Below are 25,372 nucleotides of genomic sequence, written 5' to 3'. Positions count from 1 at the left end.
GATGTGTGCCTGTAAATCCAGAGCTCTTGACACTGTATTTTTTCATTTGTTTTAATGTTTACATCGAAAAATTAAATTGAAGAAGCCCAGTTTCTTTAAACATTGATGTCAGTTGTCTCCATGAATATGTTTTTGGCAGGGGCATGGGTGGCAGTGATGATGAGGAGGCAATGAGGAACCCTCCCAACTAGGAATTGGTAAGATGGCTTAACCGGCAGGTTTTCCTAAAATGTTAGACTATTTAAGCAGATGCACTAGCAAGGAATAGGTCCTCTGTCTTCCTCTGGCTCGTGCTTAACCCCTGAAGTTCCAAGTGGTTATTCTCACCCAAATTTAGCTGGTTGTCCCCATAGACTTTTTCAATGGAATCTTGTGTCAAGTTTTAACCAAGCAGCATCTCCCTCTTGAGGACATAGGGGCCCCCAGATATGTTAGCCTCCCTTCTCTTCTGAAGACAACAGCAATCTTACCTTCAACAATATTTGTATACTTACTAATTATAGGTAATGTTAAAGCTTACCTGAATATTGTAAATGATGTACTGAGGATAGAACACATGTAATAATCATTAAGAAGGCAACCTTGCCTTAATACTTCTTCAGCTAATGGTACTGAAAATGAAATGTTGTTCCTATAAGTTTATGGGAAAAGTAAGTGGATTACTAATCCTTTAATGTGACAAAATGTAATTATCCAAAAGTAGTTAAAACCAATTGCATACTTCACGCTATTCATATTTTATAAGCTAAAAAAAGACATACAATGCTATGCTCAAATCTGAATTTCTTTTACTCATGTTGCATTTCATTTTCTAGTGCATTATCTAATGAGTCTTATTGGCTTCTGGGAATGAGCACTCTAAATTTGGAAAACTATACTTTTTTTGCCTTTATTCCTATTTCATTTCTTTTGGCATCCCACTTATTACTTTTTATTGCTCCATTACTTTTTACTTTGTCCTCTAACACTGAAAAGATAACCTAAGACACACTTCTTCCACACAAAAGCTGGAACTTTGGAAAACTGCTCAACTTCGTATGTTAAATACTTACTCATGCTGCTGCCCTTTTTTATAAAGAGAAAAGCACATAGATGAAAAGTTAACAACTATGTGCTTTTATCAGCCTCATGCTTCCTATTCAAGAATGAAATTGCAACGTCATGAAGTTACCATTAAAAATCTAAGAACAGAGGCGTAAGAATGCAGCCTATGTATTAAATATTTGTGATAGAAATGAGAAGGCTGAGATAATTTTTGTGGTTAAGAATAATTAAACAACTAAAAAACAAACCCTCCGGAGCATGCTTTCCTTTTGATTTTTCAAAACACAAGTGCAGAGTTTCTGCATATCTTTTCTTAATCATAACGTTGAGCAAGAGAGGAAGAACTATTTTTAAAACAGAGAATACATACAAGACAGCGTAAATCTGGAAGAGATCTTGGCTGTCTGCAACTCCTTTCTAGCCTTCAGAGGATTAAATGTTAGTCAGTCCGGAAAGAAAATTATTTATTCTACCCATTTTATTCCTTCAAACATTTCCAGAAAAGATGACTTCATTTTCTTTGTAATTTATTGCAAAATCTAGAATTTTTTGTGACCTTACTGGGTAGGTATTTTAGGGCAAATTCCATAGAGTTTATTGTTAATTAATGTACACAAATTACCTCTTGTGTCTCTGCCTTGGATAACATGTATTTACTGTTTAAGAAAACCAGAATGAAATGAGATAAAAAATGCAGAAAAAAGTATCTTTAGAACTTGTGTCTAAATGTTCATATATCTATTCCACAAAGGACAATTAAACAACTGATTAGCCTATTTACTGTACTGATGAGACCTGGACCATTAATCAGATTTTGTTAAGGCAAAGCTCAAATAGAGATTTACTTTTCATTTTTATTTTTTTTCTTTTTGGGATCCAGGCTGGAGTGCAGTGGCGTGATCTTGCCTCACTGCAACCTCTGCCACATGGGTTCAAGAGATTCTCCTGCCTCAGCCTCCTGAGCAGCTGGAACTACAGGCGCATGCCACCACGCCTCACTAATTTTTGTATTTTTAATAGATACAGGGCTTCACCATAATAGCCAGGCTGGTCTCGAACTCCTGACCTCATGATCCACCCACCTCAGCCTCCCAAAGTGCTGGGATTACTTGTGTGAGCCACCACCCCCAGCCTAGAGATTTACTTATTAAGGGAAAACATAGTTCCCCAAATTTAATATTTTTTATCAGTGTGTTAAGTACACAATTCTTGACATATGCTTTTGTTCTCATTCCTTCTTCTCGATTTCTCATGATACTTGCCCCTCTAATTTTGTGCCCTAACTCCATAATGATTTTAACATCCTTTTGTATTTATGTTTCTGCCAAAGGAAGTTAACCTTTCTTCTTGGATGCTTTATATATGCTACCTCTTTAAGCCTCATTAACCTTAAATTCTCCATATGGCAAAGATAAGATTCAAATCCAAATCCCCTTGCCGTCATAGAATATTACTTTAAAAAATTTTTTTTCTTTTTAAAATACCTCTATCTTCTACTGCTGCTTGTTCTAGTAGGATATTACTTTAAAAAAAATTTTTTTTTTTAAATACCTCTATTTTCTACTGCTGCTTGTTCTGGTTCTGTCTCTCTTCCTTTGACACTCAAATTTCAGATGTGACCCATTTGTTTGGTGTCTTCCATTTCTTTGATAGCTGTTTGCACCTGTTGTTTGCCCCCGACTCTTCTCTTGAAACTGCCTTCTCCAAGTTACCAAAGTCCTGCTAATTTCCAAAATCCTGGATTTGCCAAGTTTTTCTTTATATTCCCACATTGTTGATGTTACAGGTAGCAGTTGGAGGTAACAGAAAAGGGAAGTCCTCAGTGTTACACTGGCATATGTTTAACAACCAACCCTGCAAAGGGAAAAAACCTAAACTTACAGCTTTTATTAATGTTCTTAGTGTAAATATTCCGATTGTACATCATTTTAACCTACCATTGTGGTGTCACTGAACATGGAGTTGGGAGGATATCCAGGGAGCTTTTGTGAGCTGGCTCCAGCTAGCCAATGCATGTCCTTTTTGGGATGTTATTATACTTCTTGGCTTTTGCAAGATGAAGCATGTGATTCACTTTCTTTCCCTTTGATTCTAGCTTCTCCCCATCCTTTTATTGCTTCTATTTCTCTCTTGTAGCCACTAATAATTGACTTAGTTGAGAATTAAATTTTGTATCCCTTTATTCTCTTCCTTGGCGTTTTCTTCTACTCTCATGTGTTTTGCCATCCCTGTAGCACAAGTGATGCTAAACCCTTGTCTGTCCTCTCAAGGTCATCTCCCCATTCAAATTGTAATTTTTTATCAGATACCCTCCCTTTTGCTTGATATTCAGTAGGGCTGAAAATAGGCTCCTTAGCTTGCCCTTGCCAAAAAAAATAAGTACTTTCTTCTCTATCCTATTAAAAAGTATAAATGCAAACTATATGCCAGATACTTCATGAGGTATTTTGAACACAAAATTTGGGAATGATTATCCATATTTTATGGATTAAAAAAATTCCAGGCTGAAATAACTTGATTAGTTTATCAAATTGACCTATCAAATAGGCAACAGAACTCAGATGTAGACACAGGACTCTGACACCCAAACCTATCTTTCTTTCCATTATAGCATCAGTGAATACAACAATCATTTTTTCTCACACTGATTTAAAATATGCAAGTAATTTTTGAGTTTTTCTATTATTATCACATCCTATTTAATCCCTTTTGCCAGTGTTTGTGCAAGTGTCTATCTCCTTCCTATGCTATAAGCTTCTAAAAGCAAGAGTCATGCAATATTCATCATTTTATTTCTTACTGTAACACAATTTATTGTAGTAGAAGGTACTCAATAAACTTTGATTTGGTAAGCAAAATAGTTAATGAACAATGATAATGTTGAATATTTTCATTGTACTTATGCCATAAAAGTGTTTCTCTATCATCTTTGTTGAGAGCTACCAATGATTTTGTATATAGAAGATGAATTTTTGCACCAAAGGAATATTCAGGTTTAATTTGCTGTAATGAGGAAGAAAAATGGAATACAGAGTATGCTCATATTTTAGTGTAAATCATAAAGTTTACCAACACCCTATTGTTTTCAGCCCAATGCTCTTTTACCCATTTCTAGCCAGATTACGGTTTACACTCCAGGGAATCTCAAATCGGTTTAGGGCAATATTCCCCCTTGCATTTCAGACAAATTCAGGGGACTCTTGGGAAGTCTTTACACCTTCAAAAATCTTAATTGGAACCTAGGACTCAGTATTGTACCCAAATTTCTCTGATTTGCAAGAGCTGTCGACACTAATCTGTTGTTAGTACAAATTGCCAAATGTAGGGCTGGGCGCGGTGGCTCACGCCTGTAATCCCAGCACTTTGGGAGGCCGAGGTGGGCGGATCACAAGGTCAGGAGATCAAGACCATCCTGGCCAAGGTGGTGAAACCCCGTCTCTACTAAAAATGCAAAAAAATTAGCTGGGCGTGGTGGCGCCTGCCTGTAATTCCAGCTACTCGGGAGGCTGAGGCAGGAGAATTGCTTGAACCAGGGAGTGGGAGGTTGCAGTGAGCTGAAATCACACCACTGCACTCCAGCCTGGGCGACAGAGCGAGACTCCGTCTCCAAAACAAAACAAAGCAAAACAACAGCAACAACAACAACAAACAAGTTGCCAAATGTGAGGACGTTATGTGGTGCTCTGCATAAGTGCATGAGTAGATGTGTCATCAGACCTTTCCTGAATCTGTAGTTTCTATTTTTTGCATCACCTGTGGTATTTCCTGCCCTCAACAGCATGGAGAAGCTGCTTCTTGATTGAGTGTGCCTAAGGGCTCCTCTACGCATAGCAATTCACAGTCCTGCAGCAAGATAGGCCACAGATACAGAGCTTTTCTACCCATGAAAGTAGGTGGGGCCATTTTGGCTGCTTTTGACTATGAAAGTATTTGAATCTGTAGTGTAGTAGACAACCCCAAAATTACCCGTTTATAATTCTTGAGGCGTCTGTTTTCTGCAACGCTTTACACTAAACTACTATGCCATCCCCTTTTTACAGAAATGTTTTAAGTTGCTGTTTATCATAAAATATCTCCAAATACATCATTTATCAGACTCAATCACTAGCAGACTTAGAACAGTTTTAGAAGCCTTTAGCTATAAACACCATTATTTAAAAAAATACGTGACAATTTGAACCAGTTCGTTGAGCATCAGGGACTTTTAAGTGAATAGAAGGTAGTATCCATGTCTCAGAGATTTTACAGACAGAATATACCCACTACAGAATAATCTATTTGTTTAGTGATTCTTTGCAACTGAGCAGTGACAACCAAGATTGAGTCTGACAAAAAAGGTTCCATTACTATGTCTCAACTGATATTCCATTGTTGAGAAACTAGTGGCAATTGTACTTTGAGAAGCTTGATTTCAATGTAAATCTTCAGAAATATAGATGAGCAGATACCTCATTCACATTCTATCAGACATAGAAGATAAAATTATTAATCCGGTTGGTGAGGGTAAAACTTATATACGAAAATCTGAGATGATTTTTGTTGCTGCATCATATACCAATATGGTATAACTTTGATAATTGTATTTTATTCTCTACCTTGAAAAATTAAGCTTTGTCAAGAGACACGAGGAAATGGATGTTCATGGCTTCCCAGGAATGCCAATTTGGACAAATAACATTAAATTGTCCTTAGAGCCTTTTATGTGGATTGAATCAAATACATAATGGAACTCCCTATTTAGGTCTTTAATTCTTTTAACTTTAAAATTAGACTATATGAGGATACTGGAGGATGGTGAAAATTATATGCCAAGGCTTTAGTTCATGTGGTATTACTGAACTGTGATAGAGGTTCTACTTTAAAAGGGCAGTTCTGCATGATATTTAGCTCAGAGTCTATGTTCCTACATTTTGCAAGTGATAGAATCACAACCAAATTAGTTCAGTGAACCCCCCAAAATAAGCAAATAATGAAGTTTATATTTCAAATATTCCAATTATAAGTACAGGGTTCATTTTGTTGTTTCTCTAGAGAAAATTCATTTTCAGGTACTGTGTGTGTGACGTGTGTGTGTGCGCATGTTTGTGTATGTATTCTACGATTTGTCTTATTTGGTCTGCCTTTGTCTCTATTCTCTCTCTAGCCTGGTTGCCTTGGTTACCATTACATACGTGCTTGTATGTGAAGTTTCTCTTTGACGTACATTTATTTCTATGGAAACAATGACATCATTGGTATGGGTAGGTGCTTAGGAAAAGCAAAAAGAAGCAGCACTGAATATTGGTTTTTCTTTCAATTATAAAATATATCATGAAATAAATATTTTAAATTAGAGAACTATATTTTTGCTTTCATCTTGACTTGATTAAGAAGCTAGATTTTTGCTTGTTTATAGACTTGCTCGAGTAAAATGATTTAAAATGTTAAATATACTATTTCTCTCCTGATACATTATTTGGCATCAAAAAACTCACCACAGATAGGTATAATAATAATAATTAACCTTAAAAGTCTCTCAAATAGTAAAAAGGCTATCTCAATAACATTTGTTACCATCAAAAAATTGTGCAAGGAATTTTATGTTCACATTAAGGCAACAGCAATGTATAGATGATGGATCAAGGGAAAAAAGGCCCTATTTGTAGTTATTATTTTTAAAATCTCTAGTTTCAAAAACACAGGGATGTAACAGGAAGCTGATAGTTATTAAACCATGTTTTCTGTGACATCAAATAAGTCAATGTATAATTGGTATTCCATTTTATTTTAAATCTTAAGAGGCTTTTTACATCTTTTTTTTTTTAAAACGATTTTCCTCTCGTTTCTACTTCCACCCTACTCCAATCTATTTTTTTTTCTTTATAGATGATGTGGAAACCTGCCTATGATTTTCTGTATACCTGGAGTGCTCACTATGGAAATAACTACAGAGACGTGTTACAAGACCTTCAATCAGCCTTGGACAGAATGAAAAACCCTGTGACTAAACACTGGAGAGAATTAACTGGAGTTTTAATACTAGTAAATTCTTTGGAGGTTTTGAGAGTAACTGCATTCTCCACTTCTGAGGAAGTGTAGAAATAAAGGGTGTGTTTTTGATGGGAGGGAAAATTAGGTAATGGTGTATGTGTGTGTGTGTCTGTGTGTGTGTGTATCTGTGTGTGTGTGTGTGTATCTGTGTGTGTGTCTGTGTGTGTGTCTGTGTGTGTGTGTAAGAAAGAAAGAATGTCAGAAAAGCATTATATTAATTTTCTTCATCCTCAAAACCAATTTTTTTTTTTCTGATGAAAGCGCAGCCTAACCGATAACCAAGATAGGTTTTATCCTTAAATATGTATTTTTGTGTATGTTTCAAATACAAGTATTAGGCTGCTTTGTTCTTAGAAAGGAAAGAAAAAAGAAAAGTGCCCTCTCTCTCTTTCAGTGTCATTTTAAATTTACTAAGTTAAAGCTGTTTGAATAATTACATCACACAGATATCTGGGTAAACTAGAGACTATCAACATGAACAAGGCAGTGTTCCCAGGAGGCAGCTAGAAAGAGGGGAAGCAAGCACACACCCTGTGGCCAGTCACGGCTGCCTGCTTTCCACACCTGACCTCTTCAGTTCATCAGTGGGGTTCGCCAGCATCACCCCCATTTTTCATGAAGAGAAACTCAGGAGTGGAGAGAACGTCTGAGGCTACATAGCCAGTACAAAGTAGGTTTTCTGCTTGAAAAACCTGTTTCTATTTCTTTTTAAAAAATCATACTGCATAACAGAGTAGTAAAAACAAAATGCATGTTAAGACTTACAGGGAAACAGTTGCCGTTTCATTTTAAGTGAGCCTTGCTACTCTTTTTCATCATCTCTTGAAAGACTGACAGAAGGAAAATATGACTTATCAGAAATCTGTTGTCTGCATGCATGGACCTAGTGTTTTCATTAGCTTCCTTCAGCATCTTGGGACCTCTCTAATCCTGCCTAACTTGGGACTTTTTCTGCAGGATTATAATGTAAAATAGTTCTTTAGCTCTTGGAGATTTTTAATAATATGAGTTATTAAAAACCACCACCACCAGAAACTTGATTAACTTGGTTACACTGTTGAGTAGAGAGGTCTTAACCACCAAAAACACTGATATCTTTATGTTGGCATGCTCATGCAAATACGTGTGTGTGTGTGTGTGTGTACCACAGTGTTTTATAAAGCACAGCCTAACTGATTATATAGGACAAAAATTATATAGGACCCTGGGTCAGTATAAATGCTAATGGCTGGCAAAGTTCACAAAGAGATGTTCTGTGCTTACTCATCTGTTCAATCCTCTGGTTGCCTGCCAGTGTTTATGTGTGTATTTGGACAGACATTCATTTATTGTCATTCAGTCAATAGGTAGAGTATATGTGTCTATTTTTTGGCAGGCATATAGATGCTTGAGGCTAATAATGGGGAAAAAACCAGCATGAACTCTGACTTTAGTAGTGCTAAGTAATAGATAATTTTTAAAAAATGACACCGTTAAATATAAAATGGCATGCATAATAACAGTTGCAATGGAGAGGTTGTGGTGCTACGAGATATAAACATAGAGATGCCATCATATGAAACTGGAAGTGGGGGTGGGTCAGGGAAATTTGTTCTTGGAAAGAAATAATGAACCTGAAGGAAGAGTAGGCATTGTCCTGGTTTGGTGGTGTGTAAGCAGTGATCCCACAAAGCACTGAAGCTCTTAGATGGGTGGGAGCTGAACAGGTGCAGATAGCAGAGGTGAAGGAGTGAAAGGATAAAAGATTCAAGGATGAGATGAGGATGGCCATTAAGGCTGCTAGAATTTAGAAAGAAAACATACAGCCTCAAAGAAATGTGGGTAAGCCAAATAAGGATTTTGTTTTGGGAACTTGAATAAAAGATGTCCATTTGGCTAAAAAGTAAAAGCAGAATCTTTTTAGAGCTTTAAATATACCCACCCTGGGATATTTGGTATGCTGGAAATGGTAATTCAAACTGGGGTTTAAGAATAATCTTGGCTGGGCGCGATGGCTCACGCCTGAAATCCCAGCACTTTGGGAGGCTGAGGCGGGCAGATCATGAGGTCAGGAGATAGAGACCATCCTGGCTAACACGGTGAAACCCCGTCTCTATTAAAAATACAAAAAAATTAGCCAGGTGTGGTGGCGGGCACCTGTAGTCCCAGCTACTTGGGAGGCTGAGGTAGGAGAATGGCGTGAACCCGGGAGGCGGAGCTTGCAGTGAGCCGAGATCGCGCCACTGCATTCCAGCCTGGGTGACAGGCTGTCTCAAAAAAAAAAAAAAAAAAAAGGAATAATCTTTAGGGCTTTCAATATTTATATTTGATGATAAGGGAACACAGCCTGACCAAAGAATTATGTACACACATTCAAGGACAGAATTTATTTTAATTAAAAATAAATTATGAGAGAAGGAAAAAAAAACCAAGTTTTTACTTTCAGAACACAGTCCTTTTTAGCGGTGATTTTGCTTTCTTTAGAACATTCTTGGAATCTTATTAACATGTCAGCTAACCAGAGAATTTTGGGAAGGGATAGTGGGGATTAATAATTGGGTTTTTCCAGGCTCCAAGATCTGAGAAGACAGAGATCTTGTTAGCTGATTAGTGTAGTAAGATTAAATAAATAATTTCAGGTTTACATTGCATCATGTATTATGATTGCAATTGAGAGTAATAAGAGTTTAAAAAAATGAAAAACAAGATCTCTGTAATTTAAGGATGAAACAGTGGTTTAAATATTAATACACACAAATATATTTTATAATCTTGTAACAAATCCTTTCAGGGGAAAAGTTTTTTTCTTTTTTTTGAGCCAGAGTCTGGCTCTGTTGCCCAGACTGGAGTGCAGTGTTTCAATTTTGACTCACTGCAACCTCCACCTCCTGGGTTCAAACAATCCTCCTGCCTCAGCCTCCCAAGTAGCTGGGATTACAGGCATGCACCACCATGTCCGGGTAATTTTTGTATTTTTAGTGGAGACAAGGTTTCACCATTTTGGCCAGACTGGTCTGGAACTCCTGACCTCAGGTCATCCACCTGCCTCGGCCTCCCAGAGCGCTAGGATTATAGGCATGAGCCACTGCTCCCAGCCTTCCAGAGGAATTTTAAGCCCATGTCCAAATATTCTGTTTGTATAAATATATTCTAATTTTTAAATAAATAGTTTCTACTTTTCTGAACTTTATATTTTTTCTTGCTATAATGGATTTTCATAATCAGAAAAGATTAAATTAATAATCATGAATTGCCTTTAATATTTGGCGGTAAGTCAATGAAATAATTAGGCACTTATATCCCATCTTTGACATCATTAAAAGCATCAAATCCCATTAATCTAAAACTTCTTTAAGTATTTTGAAAGCAGAAAATGCTTATATGGTTCTTTCAGTTCCTCAGGCTTTTTGTCTAATGATGCATGACTTAGGATAAGATTTTAATTCAGTGCCCAGCTTGAAACATAATAATTTTTCTGTTTAAGCCACAGATCCTCTACTTCCTTTGTGTTAAAGCCATTATATGAAACAATTAAGTAGGAGTATTCAATAGTGTGTCATTAACTGTTCATACTAATAAATGGATATAGCACATTTTCATGGCCTGTAATGTAGAACATACTATATAAAGTTTCCAGTTTGGGGATGACTAGGTTTCTGGAAGGAATAGAATGCTAAATCAATTGGATGGCATTGGGCTGAGAAACATTGCTGCTACTAATCAGCCTTGAATGTGTAATGTGAACATATAAAAGAGAGCATACATACACTCAAATTTGTACGATGCTGTAACTAGAAGTTGAAGGACTTGAATTTTTATATTGTGCTACTGTTATGTTTTCTGTGATTGTTTATATCTAAGGAATATTTGAGGTAATATAAAAGAAAAAGAGAATAATGAACAATGATGTCACTGGAGGCTTTTTACATTAAAATAGATCATTTTTCTTCTTATAGATAGGTAAGTCCCTCCTCCTTCTGTATGAACTTTTCTCCCACATGCTGCTGTATGGTTTAGTGAGAGTGAAGTTCTAAAGAACATCAATATGATTGGTGGGATAATCCAAAGACATTTTTTCAGAATAAAATGTCATGTCGAAGGTTTGTTTCTTGCATATGTATTTACTGGTCCACAGCACAAAATAAAGTGACCACATATACATAGGAAAGTTGAATTTGTACACATACAGCATCTGAAATGTATCTGATGTTCAGCATCAAGATTTCACTGAACATTGTAGAAATGTGTGTCTTTTGCATGTATATTTTACATTGATTTTCTATTTATGTACATCTAGAAAGTTTTAAGCCTAATAGTTTTGTAATTTTGAATAATAGTGTCAGTTTATATGTGAGGAAGTAGAGACAGAGAGGTTAGCACTGGATAATGATTAGTAAGGCCAAAGGAGAAAATTTCATAGAAAGTGTTGTTGTAATAATGAATACAGCATGAAAGGCTTCCTCTACAGGACACTAGTCAAGGAGTTGAGAGCTGTGGTTTCTAATCTTTGTCCATTATTCCCTATGAGACTGTGGACCTGTCACTTGGCCTCTCTGGTCTTCAGTTTTCTCACCAGTAAAACAAGGAGCTTGAACCAAATGACCTCTAGTGTTCCCCTTGGGTTTAAATGTCTATAAATGTTCAATGACTAGAATGTATTGTGTTTTTCTTTATTCATTTTGCTTTGAGAAAAGAGAATGTGATTTAAGAGTAATAATTTGCATACCAATTATCCACATTAAAATTATGTCCTCTCTGTGTAAGGCACAGCACATTTAGCACACATACATAAGCACACTAAGCACTTTACAAATATCCTCATGTATTCTTTACATAATCTTTTGAAATTGATTATGTAATACACACTGTTTTTGAATAATTGGTGACTTCCAGCTGCTTAAACTACAGGATGGTGCTTGAGTACTGAGTTAGGAGGTCAGCATTTGTTTCACTAGGAGCTTCTCCGAGCACGCTGCCAAACATGCTCCAGTCTCACTGTCAAGGCCTTAGACCAGGCAATCACTACGGCAGTGGTTCTTCAACTTCAGCGGCAGCAGAACGATCCGGGGGTGCTTGGTGAAACAGACTGCTGGGCTCGACCACCAGAATTTCTCATTCAGAGGGTCTGGCCTATCACTTGCATTTCTAATTAGTTCCCAGGTGATGCAGATGTTTCCGGTCCAGGGACCCCAGTTTGAGAACCACTGTATTAAAATTTCCTTCATCTCTATAGAAATGGAAATATTTTTTATAAGTCCTCTAATTTGCTTTAAGATAAATGAGATTTCACATAATTCTATTGGAGAAATCGTTTTAAAAATTGTACTAAAGAACCAAAAATCACTTTATATTAAGGCTCTATTTATAGCAAGTGAACTTTTCATGAGTTATTAAAGGCCTACAAAAATAATTTTGATTGTAAAACTAATTAAAATCTCTGTGTTTCATTTAAAGCATAAACATATTTGAATAAAAATAGGTTAACAATAATTTGGGACATGTATTCAGTATAATTTTAAGATAATTTTACAAAATATATGTAATATTGCATTTGTTTCTGTAAAATATCTTTGGAAAAAGCCTTGTTTTCCCTAGTGTGTCATTTGTTGAATTTCTTGTTAAATGTATTTTTTCCCATTGAAAAAAATGTTTTTAATCAATGTGATCAATACAGCTATCTATATGCCCTGCTTTCACTGTAGAATTAGAAAGTGTTAATAAGGTGATCGGACGTTCTTTCCAAGGATCATATTCCACATTTAAAGAGATGGCAACTGAGAAGAGGTGGCAAGCTGAACCACCTCACTTTGAGATTAATGTAGCCCATTTTATCCTCTGCCATCATTTCCTTGTTAATTGTTTTTCTTTGGGTGATTGGAAGACTCTATGGCTTCATTTTTTCTGTTCTTAGAGATATCAAGACTCTGCCCTTTTGTGACTGGAAGTAGATTTTAAATGTTCCTAATGTTTACATGCTCACTTAAACTCAATATATGGAATGGACTGGGGCATTTAACTTGCTCATGAAAATATAGTGAGTCATTGAAAAATCAAACCTTTAGTTATGATTAAGTTACTGTTTTTACCTAAACTGATTCTACCAAGCTCACTCTTTAAAGCAGAATCTGGAATTGGCAAGTCTGATGTAATGTTGACCTTACACTTATTAGGTTAAATGACCTAATAGAACCAGCTACTACACCTCTTCTTAGTAGAGTAGAAAAACCCTGGGTTTACTCCCAGGAAATACATACTCAATGCTCACTCAGATGTTTTACCTTAGGATGAAAAATCAAGAAAGGGGTGAAGGGGAGATAGGGAAGAGTTCGATTATGGTCTAATGAAAGAAGGCTGCCTATTCGTGACAATGGAAACTTTGTCTTCCTTTCTTTGTGTTGGATTTTTTTTTTTTTAGGCAAGGTCTCCTTGTCTCACCCAGGCTGGAGCGCAGTGATGCAACGATCGCCTGACCTACATCCACCTTCCAAGAGTACCAATGCTCCTGCTCCACTGTGACCTTCTAAATCTTACATAGATTTCTCTGTGGTCAACTCTAATCAGCAACACTCGGAGACACTCAGTGAAGAAAGCCCTGGGAAACACTCTTTTGTTTAGCCCTGGGGAAATCACAAGGCCATGTCACCTTGAAACTGGAACACGAGGAGAGGTGAGGCTGGTGCTGCTGCAGCCATTTTGTTACCATAAAGGGAAAGCCCTGAGCTGCTGGGCAGCTTTGTGGAGCCCAGGGATGAAACTAATATAATCAAATGCCGATAGGGGAACTAACAAAACAAGAACAAAACACAAGTTTGATCACACTCTTCAAGCCTTGGATACTGGAATGCCTGAAACTGCCTCCTGGAGTTTTTAGTTGTGAGAGACAAATTCTTTGTGCCTAATCCAGTTTAAAATAGGTTTTCTGACACCAGCTCTCGAAAGACTGATAAATGACAATTTTGATGTAGGGCTGCTGCGTTTGCTCTAGCTGAAGTTTCTTTGATGTTTTACAAAACAATCTTAGATAGCATTAAATCCATCCAGGAGATAAGCAAACAACAGTTAATTTGTATCTTTTTATAGATCAGGTAGAGAAAGAAGGAAAGATACTGTGTTTTCCATTTGTAAAAAGACCAGGCCAAACACTGTGGCTCATGCCTGTATTCCTAGCATTTGGGAGGCCTAGGTAGGAGGATCGCTTGAGGCCAGAAGTTCGGGAACAGCCTGGGCAACAGCAAAACCCCATCTCTACAAAAAATACAATTAAAAAAAAAATAGTTGAGCATGGTGGTGCACATCCGTGGTCCTAGCTACTCAGGAAGCTGAGGCGAGAGGATCACTCAGCCTCAGCACTATTTGCTGCATCAGGAAATCTTTCTCCCTCAAGTGCAATTCAAGAAGCTAGTTTTCTGAGTCCTTAGTATGAGACTGGCAATGGGCCTGCTTTTCTATAAACTTCTGCAATGAATCAAATGATAAGTAAATGGAACTTCACAGGCAATATCTGCTCTCTACATACCACTTTATGAATTGCTGATGACATGACAAAACCACTTACAACCCCATCAAGGCCACAGGGGCACCTGACCTAAGAGGACCAGAGGCAGACCTCCTGTGACTTCGATTACTCTCAAGCAGGACCTATAACGTACTAGATGCACTTCCCCTACTGCTAGAAAGAAGCTGAGCGGAAGAGAGGGACAGAGAAGGAGTTCCCAGAATGCTTGATTGTGAAAACTGTAAGGTTAGAATCGAGTGTCATGACCCGCTGGTGAGAAACAACCATGGCAAATTCCTTCAAACATTTTCCGAATGAAACTGGGAAAGCGGGGTCCGAGCTCAGTGATATTTCACCTTTCTCAGCCATCTGACTTTTTACTGGAGATCTTTATCTCTTCTTTTGACTGAGTAATAACCCCAAAATGTTGCCCAAGGGAAGTAGAACAGCAAGAGCAATCAAAGTGAATTACATGATTCCAAGACATCATCAAAAAATAGGGCAAAATGTGAAGGGATACCACCAACAATGGTGGTGTGTTTGTTCTTTTTTAAAATACCTAACAGCTTTATTAAGATATAATCAACATGTCATAGAATTAATCCTGTCTTTTTATTTTTAGGAGCCCATAATCATTTTTTCCTCAATATATAGTTCCTGTTTAATGTTTGTTCAACTATATTCATAATTTGCTGTGCATGGAGAAATGCTCTTTGGGATGAAATCAGATATTGTTAGGTTTTTCAAGGTTGAATGGAATGGTGTGGGTTGTGGTGAAACAAGAGATTAGTGATCAAGGTTATTTATAAGAGGAAGATAAGTAAGTACTTGATATTACGTTCCTAAAGCTATTTACAAGAGATTTCACTGATAGTTTGGAAGAAAAAGGAAAATTGAATATCCTTTCACACTGTTAGAAAAGCTCTATCTTTCTTTCTATTTTGATTGCTGAGAAGTTACTGTATGCTTAGGGATAAGAGTCCAGGTTCCAGTGAAACAGGTGCAAACCCACTGCATGTAATTAACCCACCCACCCTGGGTTCCTGTCTCGAGCGAAGTTTTAAATCCATCTTTAATGAGAGCTCTGTTTTGACCACTTAGTATATTCTGTGTTTATCTAGTAAAAAACTGTGTTACTGTGGTCCCCCATTATCTGTGGTTTCACTTTCTGTGGGTTCAGTTACCTGTGACCATCCCCGTTCTGAAAATATTACATCACTACTCTTGTATGTTAGGGCCAATATTAAGTAAAAAAATGTTACTTGAACACAAGCACAAGGAAACCGTGACAGTCAATCTGATAACCAAGATAGGTACTAAGTGATGACAGAAAAGGAAAGAGTGAGATTTCATCACACTACTCAGGATGCCATGCAATTTTAAAATTTATGAATTGTTTATTTCTGGAATTTTCCATTTACATCACAATGCCTACCTCATCCGCCTCACTTCATCTCATCATGTAGGCATTGTATCATCTCACATAGTCACAAGAAGGGTGAGTACAATGCAGTAAGATTTTTGAGAGAAAGATCATGTTCACGTAACTTTTTTTTATGGTATATTGTTATATTTGTTTGATTTTATTATTGTTAATTTCTTACTGAACCTAATTTATAAATTAAGCTTTGTCATAGGAATATATGTGTAGGAAAAATTTACACAGGGTTTGGCACCATCAGTGGTTTCAGGCATCAACCTTGGGTCTTGGAATGTATCCCCTGCAGATAAGGGGGGTACTGAGTGGCTTAGAAAACAGAAATGTATTTTCTTACAATCCTGGAGGCTAGAAATAAAATCAAGGTTTTGGCAGGGTTGGATTTTTCTGAGGGCCATGGGGAAGAATATATTTCTGTCCTCTCTCTTTAGTTTAAAGATGGCCATCTTCTCCCTATATCTTTACATGCTCTTCCTTTTATGAGTGTGACAATGTGTCATGTCCTTTTCTCTTTAGGACACCAGTCATACTGGATTAGGGCCACCTAGTGACCTCATTTAAGTTACCTCTTGAAAGACACTACCTCTAAATATGGTTACATTCTTAGGTACCAGGGGTTAGCACTTGAACATAAATTTGAGGGAGGTTACAATTCAGCCCATAACAAAAATTATTTGGTCAGGTTATTTTTTGTTACTAAAATCAACTGCTTTGTTCAAATGCATCTTAAACAATCCTGCAATGAGCCTTTTAAAATTTCTGCCCTCTTATTTCTCTATCACCAGAAAATCCTCAATGCCTGAGAAATGGGGGGCATTCCAAAGCCACGGATTGATCTGAAATACAGAAAGATGATAGACCTACACAGCTGGAACTGCCATTGTTCTTTTAACTCAGGCGTGATAAAGAGTCAAACTCTGCTTATGGGAACTAATGGTAAACAACATTGGTGTAGGTAATACCAGTTCCAGTCCAGCCTGGGCAACATAACAAGACTTCATCTCTAGAAACAATAACAAACAAAACAAATAAAAAAAAATAAACTTATTTAATACTCCTAACCTACAGAACATCATAGCTTAGCCTAGCCTACCTTAAAAGTGCTCAAAACACTTATATTAGCCTACCGTTGAGCAAAATCATGTAACACAAAGCCTATTTTATAATAAAGTGTTGAATAGCTCAGATAATTTATTGAATACTATACTGAAGGTGAAAAACAGAATGGTTGTATGGGTACTCACTCAAAGTTTGGTTTCTAATGAATGAGTATTGCTTTCACACCACTGTAAAGTCAAAAAAATCATTAAGTCGCACTTGTAAATAAATTGGGGACTGTCTGTTCATACTTGTAGATAATTTCCCTTGGGTTTTCATTGTTGCCAGTATAGGATTTAAGTGCTGCAGAAAAGGAATACTCTTTTTCCTGGTGGGGAACTGGGAAGACAGTCTAAGAACAGATTGTCACTCCTTTGATTTTGTTGTTGTTGTTGTTGTTGTTCTTGTTGATGAACACTGGGATGGCTGGGAAGCAAATGTCTCTTATAGAACAAACACAAACAAGGGGAGGTTTGGATCACCCAGAGAGCACACTGAGCCAAGCATCTGGGAAATTTGTCTTGAAGGGTGTGGTGGGTAAGAAAAAAGACAGAATGTGCTGAACTCCTGAGGAGACCTGGTAGATTATCCTAAGCAGGGATTTGAGAGAACAGGCTAAGAAAATCTCTAACTGAGAACTGCAATTTGAGAGAGAAGGCTAAAAAGTTTTTCTCAATTGCCATTTTTTACAGAATTCTTTCAGTGCACTTATGGTAAACAGCCTTTCCTGGTTTGTCCAAGACTGAGGGCTTTCCTGAGATGTGGGATTTTCAGTGCTAAAACCAGGGAAGGTTCAGGCAAACCAAGACAATTAGTTGGCCACCATAAGTAGAAAACACTGAAGTCCCTGTTAAAAGTAAAAGTGGCAACCGGGAAAGATAACACCCTGTCATTATCAGGCTCTTTGTGCCGCAGCTTAAATAATCACCATATTAAACCTATGGTAAGGAAGGGACATAAGATATTTTTATAGATGAAGGGAATCGTGGAAAGTTCCCAGAATGGGCAAGACTTAAAGAAAGTACCAGATGCCAAAATTGACAGGGAGAGATACTAAGGACAAACAGCTGAGGACCAGACCTAATGCAGCTCACGCCACTCTGATGTGGATAATTCCTGTAAGGGTATCTTTAAGTTCCTTACCCAATTACCAGTTTCTCTGACTACAAAACATTGTACTTCATTCCATCAAAAAATAAATACAGCAGTGAAAACAATCTGTAACTTTACATAAACCTAACAGCTAGTTTATGGGAAGGACAAAGTGTTTCTTTTAATTTATGGAAACTAGTATTAGGCTTGTTTATCTGCACAATAAATTTAAAACATAGAGATAGCTTTAACTTGCAAGAGGGAGAGGAAGAGAGAAAGCTAAATGTTTAACTTTTCCATCTTTGCAAAGGGTCTTTGGAAATCCTCCTCCAGATTCCCCAGAGCATGACAGTGACTTCACACGGATACAGATTTTGCAGTTATCAACCAACCCATCAATTAGCATTTATGGAGCACTAATTGGTGTTCAACCCAGGTACCATAAGCGTGAGCATGATCCAAATAAATTAAATGAGAATTGATTGTTTTAATTACGGCAATCCAGTCAATGGCAGGCTCTTCTTTCTCTGCTTTTATTTTCCTTCTCTTCCTCTTTCCCCTTACCTTTCTCTTTCTCATTCTCTTTTTCCTCTTTCTCACTGGCAAAAAAAATAAAAAATAAAAAAAAATAAATCAGAGGGATAGACCTATTATTCTTAGAACAATAGATGAAGTTACAACTTCTGAGAAAACAATGTTAGTTGTATATCTATTCTTAGCAAAGCACTAAGCTCGGCACAAGACATGACTGCAGAAAATCTTTCAATTTTTAAGGCCGTTTTCAATCACATGGAGGAGCTAGACAAATATTTATACACATGGCATAAAATATAATTGGTCAACAGTTATTGAATTTACATGTAGAGAGGCCTTGAATCAATGCTCTCTGTATTAAAGGATTTCCAAAACATATTAAACGTGAAATGTAGTGAGATCTGTTGTCATCGTTACAATTCAGTCCTGTTGCTTCCTTTGTAGTTTTGTGGCACAATAACAGACATGCTTGTGTTAACTGCAAATCGCTTTTTTTTTGTATCTACCTTAGCTAGATTAAAACCTGATTTGACAGTTAATTTCAAATATTGCACATAGTAAAAACAGAAGACTTGAAAATTTATTCTTTCTGGACTACGTGCTTCTTAAGCTCCATTTTACTGTGTCCTGGGATTGCAGAGTAAGCACAATCAACAAGCTTTCCTGTCTTCTCAGCCTTATTTGTATATTGATAGTTTCTGTATTATTTAGGAGCAAAAACACCTTCAAATGGAAAGTTTCTAAAATCCTAAGCAAGGTTTCTTATTAAATATTACAGTGACAACTACATTAATGCACTCTTTGATTCCTTGAGGGCAAAGGACACTTGGAACACAACATTTAAAGCTCTGGGTAAATTCAGGAATCTATCAGTTAGCCCTGACTCAACAGAATTAGCTCAAGTTTACGGGCAGGGCTCTTAACATTAATAAAGGAGATTGTATTTCCAAAACATTCCAGTGTTTAAAAAAATCTTAGAAAAACTACAACCCTGACTAAACAGTGCTCATGTAGAAATAATTCTATCACTGAGTACTTCACACAAGAAAAGGCCTTGAGAGAGGTCCAATTATAATTAACTGTGAAGACTTGACTTGCTCTTATTTTCAGAAAAACCAAAATAAACATTTTGTTGATTGGGAATATACAAAATGAGTATTTTCTAGATATCAGATAAAGTAATTGTCATGAATTCTTGGGGCATGGAGGGTCAATATAGCTCCCTAAAACATCCTAACCAATAAAACTATAGACTATGAAAACATATCTGTGAAAGGATTATCTAAAGTTACATATTGTATAGGATTAGATAAAATGGCCCAATCAGTCTGCATATTGCAGCAATTTTTCAATAGAAATCTGTAATAGGACAGATTTTTGTTGTTTTTGTCTATTTTCATGAGCAATTGTATTTTCCACATAAAACATACTTTTCATTGTTAGAAGTGCTTTATTGAAACAGCTTAATAGAATACCTACTTTGAAATCTTGTTATCATTCCTATGTTTTTCTTTTGGCAGTAATGATGGATTGAATTTATCTATTTATGCTTCTTTTCTGGAGGCCTCTGGATTAATACTATGATTTTCTAGATGACTGGATAATCTCACTGGTGAAGCAATTTGTGTGATTATCAATCACATTCATACTTAGGTATAACTTTCAGAACCAATTGGCCCAGAAAATATTTGGTAACTCATTGGAAGTCCCATGCATAAATCAGGAAATCTTAGAGTTAAACCCAGCTGATGGTTATCCACATTTTATTTTTATGGACTACATTTCGTAAAACTTGCCACCCAGAAAGGGCATTCCATTTTTGAACAATTCTCCTTTTATGAAGGTCTGCCTGTACTTGAACCCAAATCTGACTTTTGTACCTTATTCATTCATTTATTCATCATTTATTAAATGCTGAGTGCCTAATCTGTACCACAAATGCTGAAGATAAAATGATACAACACATTCCCTGTTCTCATGGATTTTGCTGTCAGTGGGAGGAAACGATTTCACTAATGCCCTTCTGCATGTACTTCCTTCAGACATTTGGAGACAACAATCATTCCCTCAAAACTTTAAAACATTTCTTCACTAGGCTGCACACCCTAAGTCCCCTCGTTTCAAATAAAGAATTTTCAGATTGTTCCCTGCATGTTACTTTCATAGTGGGTTGCCTATCTTCCTCTTCCAATAGTTGCCCCACTGGTGCTAAACCCAGTGTCTTGGTGAGGTCTGTCCAGAGCACATTTACCCATTCAGTCATTGATCTGGAAAATTTTCTTTGCATCTGTTACAGGTCTGGAGAATGCGAATATGCCCATAGTTTCTGTCATTGAGAAGTTTATGTTCTAAAGGAAGCCCCAAAATGATTGAACAAGACAATTGCTTCTCTAATTGTGGGCAATATAGTCCCGTTAATTCAGCCTGTGCTTTGCAAATAAGTTTCACTTGCTACCGTGTGACGAGACCACCAAACAGGCTTTGTGTGAGCAACAAGGCTGTTTATTTCACCTGGGTGCAGGCGGGCTGAGTCTGAAAAGAGAGTCAGCAAAGGGAGAGGGGGTGGGGCCGTTTTGTAAGATTTGGGTAGGTAAAGGAAAATTACAGTCAAAGCGGGGGTTGTTCTCTGGCGGGCAGGAATGGGGGTCACAAGGTGCTCAGTGGGGGCGCTTTTTGAGCCCGGATGAGCCAGGAGAAGGAACTTCACAAGGTAATGTCATTAGTTAAGGCAAGGACTGGCCATTTTCACTTCTTTTGTGGTGGAATGTCATCAGTTAAGGCAGGAACAGGCTATTTAAATATCACTTTTGTGATTCTTCAGTTACTTCAGGCCATCTGGATGTATATGTGCAGGTCACAGGGGATATGATGGCTTAGCTTGCACTCAGAGGCCTGACATTCCTGTCTTCTTATATTAATAAGAAAAATAAAACAGTGTTCAGGTGTTGGGGCGGCGAAAATTTTTGGGGGTGGTATGGAGAGATAATGGGTGATGTTTCTCAGGGCTGCTTCGAGCGGGATTAGGGGCAGAGTGGGAACCTACAGTGGGAGAGATGAAGCTGAAGGAAGATTTTGTGGTAAGGGGTGATATTGTGGGGTTGTTAGAAGAAACATTTGTCATGTAGAATTATTGGTGATGGCCTGGATACAGTTTGTATGAATTGAAAAAAGAACGGAATAAGATAAGGAGAAAAGCAGTTATTAAAGGACTAAGAATTGGGAGGAGCCAGGACATCTAACTAGAGAGTGCCTAAGGAGGTTCAGCATAGTCCTGCCAGCAAAGATTATTTATTTACTTTAAGAGGGAGTTAAGAGTGGCAGTTTGGGGATAGCATCAGGAGATTTCAGCTGTGATGGCTTGGAGAAACAGTGTAAACTGGCAGTGTAAACAAGAGCAGGGCATGTATGAGTAGTTGAGAATGGTGAATAGGAGTATGACTAGACAGAAGGTAGTAGGCATGACAAGTTTTTTTTTTTTTTTTGGAGGGGGGGCGCACAGTCCAAGTTGGTCTGGTGTCTGGAATGAGACTGCGACCTAATAAAAAGGAGCATCTATAAAGGAGCTCAAATGGGCTGTACCCTGTAGCATTCCGAGGACAGGCCCGAATTCTGAGAAGGGCAAGTGGTAAAAGTATTGTCCAGGCCTTTTTAAGTTGGTGGCTGAGCTTGGTGAGCTGTGTTTTTAAAAGACCATTCTTTCACTGAATACTAAGAGCCTGAGAAACTGCTTGGGTTATTTGACTAATAAAGGCCGATCTGTTATAGGACTGTATAGAGGTGGGAAGCCCAAACCGAGGAATTATGTCTGACAGAAGGGAAGAAATGACCATGGTGGCCTTCTCAGACCCTGTGGGAAAGGCCTCTACCTATCCAGTGAAAGTGTCTACCCAGACCAGGAGGTATTTTAGTTTCCTGACTCAGGGAATGTTGAGTAAAGCCAATTTGCCAGTACTGGGCGGGGGCAAATCCCCAAGCTTGATGTGTAGGGAAGGGAGGGGGCCTGAATAATCCCTGAGGAGTAGTAGAATAGCAGATGGAACACTGAGAAGTGATCTCCTTGAGGATAGATTTCCATGATGGAAAGGAAATGAGAGGCTCTAAGAGACGGGCTAGTGGCTTGTACTATAGCATAGCCTGCCTTTGCTGGTGTGTGGCAATTAGGCCTGGTGGAACTGCCATCAATAAACCAAGTGTTATCAGGGTGAGGAACAGGAAAGAAGGAAATATGGGGAAATGGGGTGAATGTCAGGTGGATCAGAGAGATACAGTCATGGGGGTCAGGTGTGGTATCAGGAATAATGTGGGAGGCTGGAATGAAGTCTGGGCCAGGAACAATGGTAATTGTGGGAGACTCAACAAAGAGTGAGTACAGCTGAAAGTGCCGGGGAGCAGAAAGTATATGTGTCAGGTGTGAGGAAGAACATAGATTTTGGAAGTTATGAGAATTTAGAGAGTTGAGCATAGTTTGTGATTTTAAGGGCCTCTAAAAGTATTAGGGTGGCAGCGGCCACTGCACACAGACTTGAGAGCTAGGGAAAACAGTAAGGTCAAATTGTTTGTATAAAAAGGCTACAGGGCACGGTCCCAGTTCTTGTGTAAGAATTCTTACTCCACAACCCTGCACTTCAGCTGTGGGTAATGAAAAGGGCTGGGATGAGTCGGGGAGAGCTAGGGTGGGGGCAGTCTCTAAAGCTGTCTTTAAGGAATGGAAAGAGGAGTGGGGAAAGGATTTAGGATCTATGGGGTCAGCTAGCTTTCCTTTTGTGAGTTTATATAATGGTTTTGTTAGGATTGCAAAACCAGGTATCTAAAGTCGAAAGTATCCAACCATGCCTAGGGATGTGGGGAAAAGAAAGAGAGATCAGACTGTTACTGTGTCTTGTGTAGAAAGAGGTAGACATAGGAGACTCCATTTTGTTCTGTACTAAGAGAAATTCTTCTGCCTTGGGATGCTGTTAATCTATAACCCTACCCCCAACCCCGTGCTCTCTGAAACATGTGCTGTGTCAACTCAGGGTTAAATGGATTAAGGGCTGTGCAGTATGTGCTTTGTTAAACAGATGCTTGAAGGCAGCATGCTCGTTAAGAGTCATCACCACTCCCTAATCTCAAGTACTCAGGGACACGAACACTGCGGAAGGCCACAGGGACCTCTGCCTAGGAAAGCCAGGTATTGTCCAAGGTTTCTTCCCATGTGATAGTCTGAAATATGGCCTTATGGGAAGGGAAAGACCTGACCGTCCCCCAGCCCAACACCCGTAAAGGGTCGGTGCTGAGGAGGATTAGTATAAGAGGAAGGAAATCCCTCTTTGCAGTTGAGACCAAGAGGAAGGCATCTGTCTCCTGCCCGTCCCTGGGCAATGGAATGTCTCGGTATAAAACCCAATTGTATGTTCCATCTACTGAGATAGGGGAAAACCGCCTTAGGGCTGGAGGTGGGACACGCCGGCAGCAATACTGCTCTGTAAGGCATTGAGATGTTTATGTGTATACATATCTAAAGCACAGCACTTAATTCTTTACCTTGTCTATGATACAGAGACCTTTCTTCACGTATTTATCTGCTGACCTTCTCTCCACTATTATCCTATGACCCTGACGCATCCCCCTCTCCAAGAAACACCCAAGAATGATCAATAAATACTAAGGGAACTCAGAGGCCGGCGGGATCCTCCATATGCTGAACGCTGGTCCCCTGGGCCCCCTTATTTCTTTCTCTATACTTTGTCTCTGTGTCTTTTTCTTTTCCAAGTCTCTCATTCCACCTAACGAGAAACACCCACAGGTGTGGAGGGGCAACCCACGCTTTCAAGGAAGGAAAGGAGTTGTTGTTTTGTAGAAGGTGATGGGGTTTGATAGATCAGTAGGACACGATCGGCAGGGAGAGCATGTGTGCTTTTATGAGAATTATGCCGAGATAGGTAACAGATGAGGATGAAATTTGGGCTTGACTGAAGTAATGGGGGCTGTCTGTGAAGCCTTGTGGCAGTACAGCCTGGGTAATTTGCTGAGCCTAATGGATGTCAGGGTCAGTCCAAGTGAAAGCCAAGAGAGGCTGCGATGAGGGTGCAAAGGGATAGTAAAGAAAGCATGCTTGAGATCCAGAACAGAATAATGGGTTGTAGAGGGAGGTATTGAGGATAGGAGAGTATATGGGTTTGGCACCACGGGGTGGAAAGGCAAAACAACTTGGTTGATAAGGCGCAGATCCTGAACTAACCTGTAAGGCTTGTCTGGTTTTAGGACAGGTAAAATGGGGAATTGTAAGGAGAGTTTATAGGCTTTAAAAGGCCATGCTGTAGCAGGCGAGTGATAACAGGCTTTAATCCTTTTAAAACTTGCTGTGGGATGGGATATTGGCATTGAGTGGGGTAAGGGTGATTAGGTTTTAGTGAGATGGTAAGGGGTGGATGATCAATCGCCAAGGAGGGAGTACAGGTATCCTATACTGGTGGTTTAAGGTGGGGAGATACAAGAGGAGGATGTAAAGGAGGCTTTGAACTGGGGGAAAAGGTGGCAATGAGATGTGGCTGTAGCCCAGGAATAGTCAGGGAAGCAGATAATTTAGTTAAAATATCTGGGCCTAATAAAGGAACTGGGCAGGTGGGGATAACTAAAAGGAGTGCTTAAAAGAGTATTGTCTAAGTTGGCACCAGAGTTGG

At 38.4% G+C, this 25,372-nt stretch overlaps 1 protein-coding gene and 1 long non-coding RNA gene across 3 annotated transcripts in view; both read left to right on the top strand.

Annotated features, from left to right (window-relative positions):
* MACC1 (MET transcriptional regulator MACC1) overlaps positions 1-7,433 on the top strand; it is a 79,318-nt gene extending 71,885 nt beyond the window's left edge. Inside the window, exon 7 of one of the 2 annotated variants that reach the window (XM_003252625.2) lies at positions 6,910-7,433. In XM_003252625.2, coding sequence (XP_003252673.2) covers positions 6,910-7,122 — 213 coding nt within the window. In that variant the 3' untranslated portion in view covers positions 7,123-7,433. The remainder of the gene's footprint in view (positions 1-6,909) is intronic. The other variant, XM_003252626.4, reaches the window with a different exon arrangement.
* Positions 7,434-7,634: 201 nt separating this feature from the next.
* The window catches only part of LOC101175942, a 246,917-nt gene continuing 229,179 nt past the window's right edge, over positions 7,635-25,372 (top strand). The window contains exon 1 of the long non-coding RNA XR_001116472.2: positions 7,635-7,744. This is a non-coding gene — a long non-coding RNA (uncharacterized LOC101175942). The remainder of the gene's footprint in view (positions 7,745-25,372) is intronic.

Source organism: Nomascus leucogenys, chromosome 11, assembly GCF_006542625.1.
Source record: "Nomascus leucogenys isolate Asia chromosome 11, Asia_NLE_v1, whole genome shotgun sequence".
Taxonomy (NCBI): domain Eukaryota; kingdom Metazoa; phylum Chordata; class Mammalia; order Primates; family Hylobatidae; genus Nomascus; species Nomascus leucogenys.
This window is presented reverse-complemented; position numbering and strand designations above follow the sequence as displayed.